Raw genomic sequence first — 12302 nt, 5'->3', positions numbered from 1 at the left:
ATGCGAAGAATTACGAAAAATGGTGCAAGCAAATGAAAGTGATGTTTGACTACCAAGATGTTATTGAAGTGATCAAAAACGAGGTGAATCCCCTTGTTGAATGTACGTCAGTTGCACAACAAGCAACGCATAAGGAATAAAAGAAGAAAGATTTCAAGACGTCGTTTTTGATCCATCAATGTGTGGATGGTGACAACTTTGAGAAAGTTGGTGATTACGAATCGTCAAAGCAAGCATGGGAAATCTTAAAGAAGACATATGCAAGGGATGACAAGGTGAAGGTGGTGAGGTTACAAACTCACAAGCATCAACTTGAATTGATTCAAATGGAAGAAAATGAGACAGTCAACGATTTCACAACGAGAATCACTCGATTGGTGAATCAAGTGAAGGTATTTGGAGAAACACTCACGAAGCAATATGTTATCACGAAAATCTTGTGTTCTTTAATATCAAGATTTGACAACCTGGTTGTAGCGATTGAGAAATTTAAGGATCTTGAGACGATGAGCAAAGAGGAGCTGCAAAGCTCTCTTAAGGCTCATGAGCAAAGGATGGAGAAGAGACATTCTAATAAGGCAAAAACGGATATCGCTTTGCAAGTTTATTTCAACGAGAAGGATAAGAGATCGAAAGGAAAATGACCCATGAAGAGTAAAGAGATTTTTCATAATTTTGGTGGAAGAGAGTCCCAAAATTCCAAGAATTCGACTTGCCAAAAGGGTGAGAGAAACTGCCTCAAAAAAGGTGGTCAAGATAACTTTAGAGGTGAAAATAAGAGGTTCGATAAAAGTAAGAGCAATGCTTTAAGTGTCAAAGGTTCGATCATTTTGCAAGAGAGTGAAATGCAAATAAGAAGGAACCTCAAGGAGATGAAGCCTGTCATACTCTTGATTGCGATAAAGCAGCAAGCAAAAGTAAGTATTTTATTTTATCGTCTCCACTGGGATTAGTGTGTTATCAATGTCGTTCAACGTTCTCTACGATTTTAAGCTTATGTTTGCAAAATTTGAATTTAAAAGCTAAACTATGTAAAACTAATGAATAAATAAAGCTTCAGGGAGATCAGAGAGCTTTACATGATTGTATTTCATCCACCATACGAGCATTAATTTATCAACCAATTATGCACAATCTAAAAACATTCATCAATATCATCACATATCGCTGACATCAGTGTTCATGTCTGCAACACCGACGAGAGTTCTATTGTATTCTTTAATCGACGATCTCTCAACCTATCAAACAATACAGAGCATTAAGATTCAATACTCACGCACATGTTAAACCTAAATCTGTGTCTAGAGTTTAGAGTTTAACAAATGATTATCCTAGATTTATATTCGAAGAGTATTTCTCAATAATGATTCAAATCAATAGATAAACAAGTAAACAAGGATAACATCGATACATATTCGTGAATAAATCATACATAACTTTATAACTAATAAAAGTACATACTATAAAAGTGAACTTACATACAAACCCAACAAGAGAGGGATTACAAGGAGAATAATGAATATGAACAAACATCAACTGGGATTTCTCAATGATAGAGGCAAATCCAACTTTGGATCTTCAAGAAGCATCCTAACTTGTTATTTTCTAAGTATCTATCTCTCCTAACTACAAAAATTGGTTATGATGGAATTGGGGTTAAAATTTACCAAAACCATACCCTAAAAATCTATTTACAAATGAATAAATAGGGGTTGAAAAAGTGGAATCACGCTAAGCCCGTGCAGAGCTCGCTTAGCACGATCAGTGAAACAAAACTTAAACTGCCATAACTCGTGTTAGGACCATGCTTATCCCACTCCTAGAACAAGTGCACTAAGTGCGCTCAAAGCATGCTCCTATCACGAAAAATGCAATTTCCCCTGCCATTATTTCTCTAAGCGCGCTAGGACCGCGCTAAGCCCATGCAGGAAAACTTGGAATCTTAAAAAAAATGTTGTTTTGGGTATTGCTTGGTGCCATTGACCCCAATGCTTCAATTATGCATGAAAACCTACAAAAAGAGATGAAAACTATCAAACTAAGCAATATTTACATGATAACACAAGTATGCAATGTATACGCAAAAGTTGAGATTTATGCAAGAAAATCAATTGAAACAAGTCAATAAGTGCCAATTATTCACACATAAAATTACTATAATTTAACACTTGTCATATACCCCAAAATTTTCCCTACCCCTTTCATTTTCATATGGCTTATAGCTTTGTTTATTTTTATACATTTTCCTATTGATCATACATTTATAAGCCATTCATATCATTCATCTGCATTTGCATAGTGTGACATTATCAGGTCAAAGGTTCAATAACATTAGATTTAATTGGTTAACTTTAGATTCTTAGTGTATCGATTTCTTGCTCTATGATCCGATGATTTTTGGACTTATTATAGTCTATGTTCTCAACTTGGTGGATCAAGTGTACAGTTTCTTAGGGGACAAGTTATCTTGGATTGTTTTAGTTTCTGCTGGTTCAGTTGAAGAAGAAGGAAACTCTTGAAGAAGAATTGTAAAGATAATTTGAAGATTAAGGAGGCATAAAATGAAAGTTTCAGTTGAATTCAAAATGGATTGAAAAACAAGTTATGTTGCATTAATTACAAGTTACAATAAATGTTCAATTACATTTCAAGGTTCAATTTCAATATATTACAAGAAAAGAAAAAAAAATTACAAGAAATTTGACACAGTTGACTTTAGGTCAACCGTTGACCATTGACCCTAAAACATTGGACCTTGACTTCTAGTGACTTTCATAAATCCATATCACTCATATCTTAAATTCAGTCCCCATTTCTTTTTTTTTTCAAGACCACCATCTTTCTTCATGTTCAAGCAAGTAGGCCATCAACATCACAAAAAAAAAAGAATGTACAAGATATGCTTCAAATTAGGATCATCCAAGATACATAAATCCAATTCAAATACAATGGAAAAGACTAATTCAAATAAGAGAAAACCATAATATCTTCATCATAGCCTCTCAATTATTTCATTTGCTGCCTTAGAAAGTTCACAACATCAAACCCCAATTGAGGTCATGTATTAATCACCCAATTATATGAAAGCCACCAAGCAGTTGAAGCAAAGAAAGGGTTGCCCATTCAAAGTGAAAATGTGACACTGGCTTCTATTGTTTACCATAACTTCTTTCTGTAGTTCTCAAAACTTTGCGGCATGACTGGCACTGCAACAACAAAAATCACTGAATTTGAAAGCATTTACAAGCTTAAAGTTACAACCTGCCTACAAATAAACCTATGATAAGAAAATATGAATCTGATGTAGTTTAGGGATACTACAGGGAAATGATGTGCAGTTTATGGATGTTGCGAATTCTCTAAAATGAAATCGACCATGCGATCTCAATCAGAATGATGGTGCGGTTTTTCCTGATTTAAAGAGTGTGGTCGATGCTCTAATATGGATGGATACTTATCCTAGTAACACCTTTAGTGATTCTGTTTCACTATATGAGAGCATGTCAACCAATGATTCTTTGATGACTATTGAATTCAAATATATTGGTAATGACGATGTTGCGTCGATCAATTCAATTGAAAATAGGACGAGCAACATTCTCAATATTTTGGACTCAACAAAACCTTTTTCAAAAGGTTTTCAAAAAGTTTAACCAAACATATTGATTGCATAATTGACGAGTTCAACAATTTTCAAATGAAAAGTAAAAGAGATAGAGAGAAAGAGAGAGTGAGTGTGTGTGTGTGTGTGAGAGAGAGTACACAAGGATTTGTTTAAGAAATTCCCCAATCGGCCTCGCTATGGGTACGTCCGCCCTTAATTCGAACTCTAATTGAGGTAATGAAAATTAACCTTTTCAATTGTAGTTTTACAATAGAAATGTAGCAATGAAACCCCACAAACCCTATGTTTGATCTTGATTCTAACACTTTCTCTTCCCTTGATATGAGCTTGATCAAGTCACCCAACAAAACTAATTTGATTCATCGTCTCACGTTACTCCTTTGCAAGAAACCCCTTTCTTCAAAGTTTTCACTCGATCGAATCCAAATTGTGAATTATTGTCACCTAAGATTTACAACGAAGATCCATCGTCTCACGCAACTCCTTTGCAAGAAACCCTCGTTCTTCAAAGCTTTCACTCGATCGAATCCGACTTGTGTAATCTTGTCCAAAACCTTCAAATCCCCAATTGATCTTAAAGGAAAATTCCAACTTGGTTTTCTTATTTGAAACCCCAAAGATCTTCTAACCCAATTGATTACAGCCTGGTCCTAATTTGACCTCATCAAACTATCTTTTGATCACACAACAAAAATTATAATGTGTAGTTATTGTATGAATGTAATGAGAGAGGATGGAGATGTTGAAAAGTTCTTTGTGTCTTTCAGGTTTCTTCTTTGTGATCATGTGAAATGATGCATGAAGGACTATATATAGGTATGTGTGTGTAAAATAGAAAACAAAAAAAGAATAGGTTGTAAAATTAAAAAATTGGACATTTTGAACAGTGGGAACCGACCCATTCAAGGTGGGAGTCGACTCCTAAGAGAAAGGGAGTCTACCCATACCGCCTGGGAGTCGACCCATCCTGGACAGGGATTAAAATTCAAAAATAGCTTTCAATGGGAGTCGACCCATAACTCGAGGGAATCGACTCCTTAGAATAATGCACTCACGAACCTATGGGTATTAATATAGCTTCCCTTATCAGGAAATTATGAGACATGAATATTCGGCCCCTGTAGATAAGTTGGATCATCCTGGATATATATGTGTTGGTTTCCAATCAAACTGAAGTCAAATCCATCAATCACATTTTTTTTATGGTTAACATGCAATGGCTACGCCACTTGGTAAATTTTAATTATATTCTTATTTAAAAGCATTAACACATTATTATAATGTACAATGATGTTCCACAAAAGAATAAATAAATTTTCACTGAAACATATCTTTTTATTGTGATTATGAAAGGTAACGATGATTTATTGGTGTTGTCACAAACGTCGTCAGCGTATCATCAAAGTCTCATCACAAAGACTCAGAGGTGTTGTCACAAATTCCACATGCATATAACTAAAGCAATCAAAACCCCATAATGCCAATGCATCATACAAAGAAAGCATGCCATAAAGTGGAAAATACCGGATCATCCCCTCCTCTTGGTAGCTAGCCATATATCAGGCAATGGTGAGTATGCCATACGTCAATCTTAAACTAGGTTTCCACCTCAGGGAAATGAAGGGGTTACGAGCTTTGTCTAGATATAGTCCTCATAGATGTCTAATAAAAATTTGAGTACGACCTCATAGGAAAAGCTATGTCTTAGAGAAACGAACTCAAAAATGAAAGCAATATGTCATAAATAGGTAAAAAAACACTAGTAATAACAAAATAAAATGTACATTGCAGGGCAAGAATGATAAATGTTACCTATTCATTGGATTCACCTGTGTCAGGTACAAGAACACCAATACAAAAAATAGACACACACACACGACTAATCCATCAAGGAAACCACTTTTCCGTCTTCAATGGCCTAGTTAAGACGAACTTGCTGTCGAGAGATCAACCTAGTAGGATACAAATATTCCACATTATTCAAGGCACTTTCAAAAGAGTAATTAATGATAGAGTAACTTTCCTTTAATAATTTGGTTAACTCCTTGGACAAGGCAAGGTTCTAGAGGCACATCTTATGAAGGTTGTCCTCAACTTTCTTCCGACCTTCCTAAAACTCCTTCAAAGGCACCTAGAGACCTTCTAGTTTGCTTCATCAAAAGCAACCTCCACCCTAGATAATGAAGCCTACCCAGAAGACAAATCTTAATACTTCTTTATCACCTTCTAAGTAAGCAACGTCACCTTCTCAACTAGAGTGTTGGGATACCTAAAAGGTTCCACAACAATATCTATACCAAGGAATGAGGAAGACACTTCATGAATATAGACATTGATTTGGTTCAACGGTAAGGGCATTGACTCGCTCTTTGAGCCCTTCATTCTCCCTCAAAAGACGATCATGTAGGAAGACTTCCCCTCGCCCAACAACTCCAAAGGCCATGGCGATAGATGTTTAACGTGTATGGTATGCCAACTCCTCTATCTCTCTTAAGAAAACTTCTTCAAACATATTAGAGAAGTAAGAATAATCTTCATTGGAGAGGGAAGGCCGAAACTCTCTTACCGTTCTTCGGCCAAAGCGAGCTGGCAGCACATGAGGCGACCCTATTGGAATTGAAACATGCTCCCCACCGAACCTTAGTCGAGGACACTTGTTAAGCAACCTCTCAGCCCAAAGTTCTTCAAGTTAAGGGCTAAAAGACATGCCTCTCCCGTTCTATAGTTGCGATGGGTGTAGACCATTATCTATCATAGGACGGTTAGGTGAAACCAGAACTTCCACTTATACTAGGGAGGAGTAATTCGAACATTCGACCTGATCGATGTTGCCGAAGTAGATGTTCCCCCAGTAGACAAAATATTTGGAATACCTGCCAGAATAGAGGTAGCTTAAAGATATTTTTTTCAAATGTTGCATTGTTTCCTCACTCTTCATTGAATATGCATAATTATTTAAGCAATAGTCAAGGGAAGTAAGATGTTTATGTCACTTACCAAAGATAGACTTCCTCTCTCCCTCAGTTTTAGGATCCCGCAGCGTGTGGGTCTCAATGAAAATTTTCAACTATTTCCTTTATGATGTGTCAGGTGGAATGGTACCACCAACAAGATCAAGCTCCTTCCAGATTACCACCAGTTATTTTTCAAGTATAACTTTTCTCGTGACATGGCCTCTTACTTTTGAAACGTAAGATCTGGTTCCCGTCATCACAGTCAAGCTACCCCCCTTATATTCACAATAATGTTGAAAAACATTGACAAATGCCTAGCTCATCGGATGCAATTACGAAGCTCATGAAAGAATATAAGTACTCATGAAAAGGAATGACACCCCTTTTCATACTTGTTTTATATCCTCTTATCTCCATCTGGTGGAAACCCTTCCTAGTCGGACGAGGATCCCACCTCATTCCAAGCATGGTATAAGCCACATTCACTGGTGAAATTCGGTCTTTAATGTTTCCCGATCCACCCACTCGATCGAGATATCTTTCTCCTAATTTCTATTCATAGTTTGTACAATCTCCAACGTAAGAAACACTACGAAGGAGAACCTGATACATATCAGATTGGATAAGAAAACAAGTTCAGACACAAACCCTCATATTAAAATTACCTATTATCAAAGGAATATCTTAAAAAACAAACAAGAATATCAAAATCTCACTTCCTAAGAAACCCTAGGAAAGATTAAAAAACAAAAGAAGAAGAAATGTTGGCTCTATCTTAAGGAAAATTGATTATTTACTCATGCGAGTCAAATACCAACGAGGAAAGATCTTATAAGAACTTAACTAAAGGCGGAAACAGGAAAGCTCGCGAGAAATATTGACATGTAAAGGTAGAAAGGAATTCTTTTGTAGGTCACAAATGATAGAAAAAAATAGAAAAAATGATACTTCGGGAATCTCTTATATACACCTCATTCATTAAAGATCTTACGATCCGGTGTATATCACCAATATTTAAAATTTAATAAAAAAATATTCAAAATACTCAAACACTATAAATAAGAAGAATCATCATCTAACTTAGGGACACACATCATTCATTCCCAACAAAATGCTATACAATTAATTAACTTAACTTTTAAGGTTGAGTTAAGGATCACATTCTTTACCAATTACTTACCTACAACATTTGCTTGACTTATCTCAAGCATGATTCTAATATTATAATGTAAAATAATCATCAATCCTACTATGACCTACGATTCTTACAATGTTTATCGCAAATCTTCCTTAGGAACAAATACAAAAATGGAAATTAATTAGCACAATCAAACAAATGAAAAATAATAATTTAAAAATAATTTGGCCAAATCATTTAACATTATTTAATTTCCTTTTTCTTTAAATTTACACATTTATGTGAGTGTGTTTAAATGGTATTTATTTGGGCTCTTAGTACGATCGAGTTTCATCAACTTTTAAAATTTTGATCTAAATTATTTTTTAATCTAATTTATCCTTTTCATCTTTTTATATATATATATATATATATATATATATATATATATATATATATATATATATATATATATATATATATATATATATATATATATATATATATATATATATATATATATATATATATATATATATATATATATATATATATATATATATATATATATATATATATATATATATATATATATATATATATATATAAAAGTAATGTTAATACATACTCATTTGAAAATTAGAAGGTGTATGTTGGCATTATATGCGTTCTTAAATGAATTAATAAGATTTTTTTTCTTTATAATTAATTACATTTAATATTATTAATATAATATTTCTCCTTCCTCTTTCTTCACAATTAATTATTATTATATTATTTGACATTTTAATGATCAATTTCTTTAATAAAAAAATGTATAGTCATTAACACATTCAATGATCACGTTTTAGTGAAATACAAAATAATTTTTTTTATAACATTTTAGAAATAAAATAAAATTATTAAAACATAAAATAAAATATTTTTTTTGAAATACAGGACACGAATTCTTAGTTTCTTTCTTTAAAAATAATTCAACACAGATAATATAGTTAAAAAATTAATTATTATTTTTTTTAGTGATCAATTTTTTTAATAAAACAAATTTCATTAAATTTTAGTGCAATGATCATTAAAAAAAATTCTTTTAATTTTTTTAAATAACTTTCTAATTTTTTTTTCAAAGAGGTGTATTCAATATTTTTTTCTGGAAAGTTGTTTTTAAACTAATATACCAAAATGTCTTTTTTTAGAAATATTTTATTTAGAAAATTGTTTTTAAAAAAAATATCTAAATGCATTATTCTTTTTTTTTAAGAAATTGATCATTAAAGTGTCAAATAATGACATGAAGAGCAATTATTTTTTGAGATAAATTTTTATTTTGTTTAGTTATTTTTTTGCTACAGTAATAATTAATATATACAAAGAGGGGGAAAGTAAAAAATAAATAAATAATAAATAAATAATGGTAAATATAATTAATTATGAAGAAAAATAAATGATTTTATTAGTACATTTGACGTTCTAATATTCAAATCAAGTAAATAACTTGTTTTGCAGTACTCTACCAAGCCCTAAATATTTTACAGAAAAGTACTCAGAATTCTCATTTGAGATACACTTTTTAACACACTATTGTAGCTAAAAAAATCCAACATATTTATATTGTAAATTTAAGGTAAACTAATGATGTTAAATTGGACCTTGCTAAATTTGATCTGAGAGCAATTTCACTTTATGTTGATAAAATAAAAAATAAGCATTAAGTAAAGAAAATAATACACTACTCAAATTAAATGCAATGGAATACCAATACAAATTAGCAAATTCAAAACCTAAAACCTAAAACCTTCACTTAAACCTAAAACTAAATGATAATCATGTAAAACTAGAAGCCAAAGCACACCTCTTTGATAGAGAATTCAGATTAGTTTGCTCATATAGCATAGCAAGAGTAAACCTTCAAAATAGGCTAGAAACTATTTCATAATATCCTCGTGAAAGATATAAAGAGAAAAAATATTAAATACTTTTTCCTTCATATGCAATAAGGCTAATAGGGTTTTCTTTATGAATTAAAGCAATACAACAAAAATTGTTAGTCGTAAGGTTAAGATCGGTAATCTTTTGAGTAATTAAATCAAACCTAACTAATCTACCGTCTGTCTTTTTAAGTAATATATCACTCTTCTTTCCCATTCCAATTGGATGTTCAAGATTAAGGAAAGATTCTATAGTAAAGATCTTAATCCACGATTCTTTTACGCCAAGTTCACCCAAGATAAAAATCTCAAAAGTAGACGTCTTTGTGAAATTTAATATCAAAGCAATACACCCATTTAATAGCACCAAATGTCTCCACCCATTAAGAAATTCAAGAATATCATCTATCCCGAAAGGTATAACTGTTGTAGTGAAAACCTCACGGTGCCAGTCGAATGACAACACATACGATTCATTACGAGTACTTGTTTCAATCTTACACACCCGATGAGACATTCCATTGATGTACACTTGTTCATGGCTCCAAAAACTAAGACTATGTTCGATATCAACATCAAATTTTTTCCAAGAGTTATTTCTTAGACTATAAATTTCAGATACCAAGGGTTCACAATACATTTCTTCATCTTCCAATGGTGGCCGATAAATGCAGATCACTTTATAGTCATCTTTGACAGAGTCATAACCGAATCCCCAGTTAATATAACCTTTTTGATAAGATTTGCGACGATGAATACCGGGAGGAATGAGCTTAAATTCCTTAGTAGAAGGATTCCACAATATAATATCCTTTTGGTATATAAAAGATAAACAAAAAATTCCATGAATACTACCAGAACCTAAAATACTAAAACCACAATCACAATATGGGCGATCCATTGTCGCAAACCTCTCATCATAAAGAGGATACAACTCAAATCTATGACTGTGATAGGAATTGAAAAGTGGATGCAGGAGGACAGTTGCACCATCATAAGAACAATGATACTTTGTGAATAAATTCTTGCGATAGGTGGTCATGAAACAAGGGTTATCAGACAAGAGAGACCATGACTTGCATACACATTCAAATCGTTTCAAAGGTTTAAGAGATAATTTAGAGAGAATAGAGAAGGCAATATCATGATGTACATGTAACTGTTTCCTTACCTTTGTTGTATTCACAGTCATGCCTTGCTCCATCTTCTACTAGCTACTTGCTATATTAGGGTTTTTGAGGGGCTTTTAAATACTTCAAAATACTCCCTTAAATATCTCCTTGACGTTGTTAACTGTTTAATCCGGATTTATTTCTCAAAATAAAACCTAAATTAAAATAAATATCATTCTTATCTAAAAATATATATATAATTAATATAACAAAAAGTATCTTAATGACTACACATTAATTAAATGATGCAACAGCAGAAAAAAAACTAATTAAATGATTATGAAAAAATATCTTAATATAAATATTAATGAGTACACATTAATAGCACGTGGGGTATAGTATCCGTGTTTAAATTTAAATCAATTTAAATAAAAAATTTAATTTGATTTTAAAAAATTTAAAACTAAAAAAAAAATTATAAAATGTGTTTGCATGTCCTATTTTAAGAAACGACAGGATCAAATTAGATTTTAGATTAATTTTTTAAAATTAATTTAAACCGAACCAAATGTATATGTTTTAATTTTATATTTTATATTCATATAACATACTTCAGTAATTTATTATTCTTTAATATTTAATTTATTTTAATATTATGTATTAGTTTAGTTTATCTATTTATTTTAATATTTTATTATTTCAAACATAACCCATCATTTTTATTTTTTTATTTTACTTTTAATTTAGGCATATTTTATATTATTTCAAATCTATTATTTTATAATATTAATGTAAATAAATAGTTATAATTTATAATTTAGATATTTAAAAATATATCTAAATTAAACATTGGAATCGTATCAAGTCAAATTTTTAACTAATCATCGCGGAAAAAAACTGAACCATGAATAATTTTGTCTTGAATCAATTGGATTTTTTTCCTTGTCCAAATTGCACCGAAAACACCCTTACATAGCACTTTTAACTTAAATATTTTTTAAATATTTTTTATTTTAATTAAAATGTAATATTGATCTTTCAACTTTTAGAATTAGTTTTTTAACCTTTATTAAATGAGTGTGGTTTTTCTCTATTTTTTTAATTTGCTGAGCTATCTAAATCCTTTTATGGATCTACTAGAAACGCCGATTAAAGAAATTAATTGTTCCATTTAAAAATCAGAATTTGGAATGAGGAACGGCAGTGATGGTGGATCTGAGTTTCTGACATGGTGGAGATGGGGCTGACTTGCAAGGTTAACACTAATGCTCAAACTAGTATGTGAGGAAGAAGAGTGAATTGAAATTGTGTTTGAAACTTGTTATCTGGATTAACACCTTATCTATATATAATAGAGAAGGAATAACGAACTCACTATTTGTTATGAGTAAATTGCGGAGAGCCATTTGATGCACTTGTCGTTGAAATCTTTGTAAGCGTCGTGAGGAGAATGCTTGCGCGTTAAAAAGATTATGGAAAGATTACTATTCCATCAGAGTGGTTTGTCGTGGTCGACCCAAATAATTGCCTCCCCCCTAAGGTATGTGTTTATGCTCGGTAAGGCATGAA

At 31.8% G+C, this 12302-nt stretch overlaps 1 protein-coding gene across 1 annotated transcript; it reads right to left on the bottom strand.

Moving 5' to 3' along the window:
* Nucleotides 1–9661: 9661 nt before the first annotated feature.
* On the bottom strand, nucleotides 9662–10825 carry LOC127080684 (F-box protein CPR1-like). Its single transcript, XM_051020993.1, has one exon. The coding sequence runs from the start codon at nucleotides 10823–10825 to the stop codon at nucleotides 9662–9664; it is 1164 nt and encodes a 387-aa protein (XP_050876950.1).
* Between the last annotated feature and the right edge of the window lie 1477 nt (nucleotides 10826–12302).

The sequence above is a fragment of the Lathyrus oleraceus genome, chromosome 5 (genome assembly GCF_024323335.1).
Source record: "Lathyrus oleraceus cultivar Zhongwan6 chromosome 5, CAAS_Psat_ZW6_1.0, whole genome shotgun sequence".
NCBI classification, from domain to species: Eukaryota; Viridiplantae; Streptophyta; class Magnoliopsida; order Fabales; family Fabaceae; genus Lathyrus; species Lathyrus oleraceus.
The sequence above is the reverse complement of the archived record's forward strand: the minus strand, read 5'-3'. Positions and strand labels throughout refer to the sequence as shown.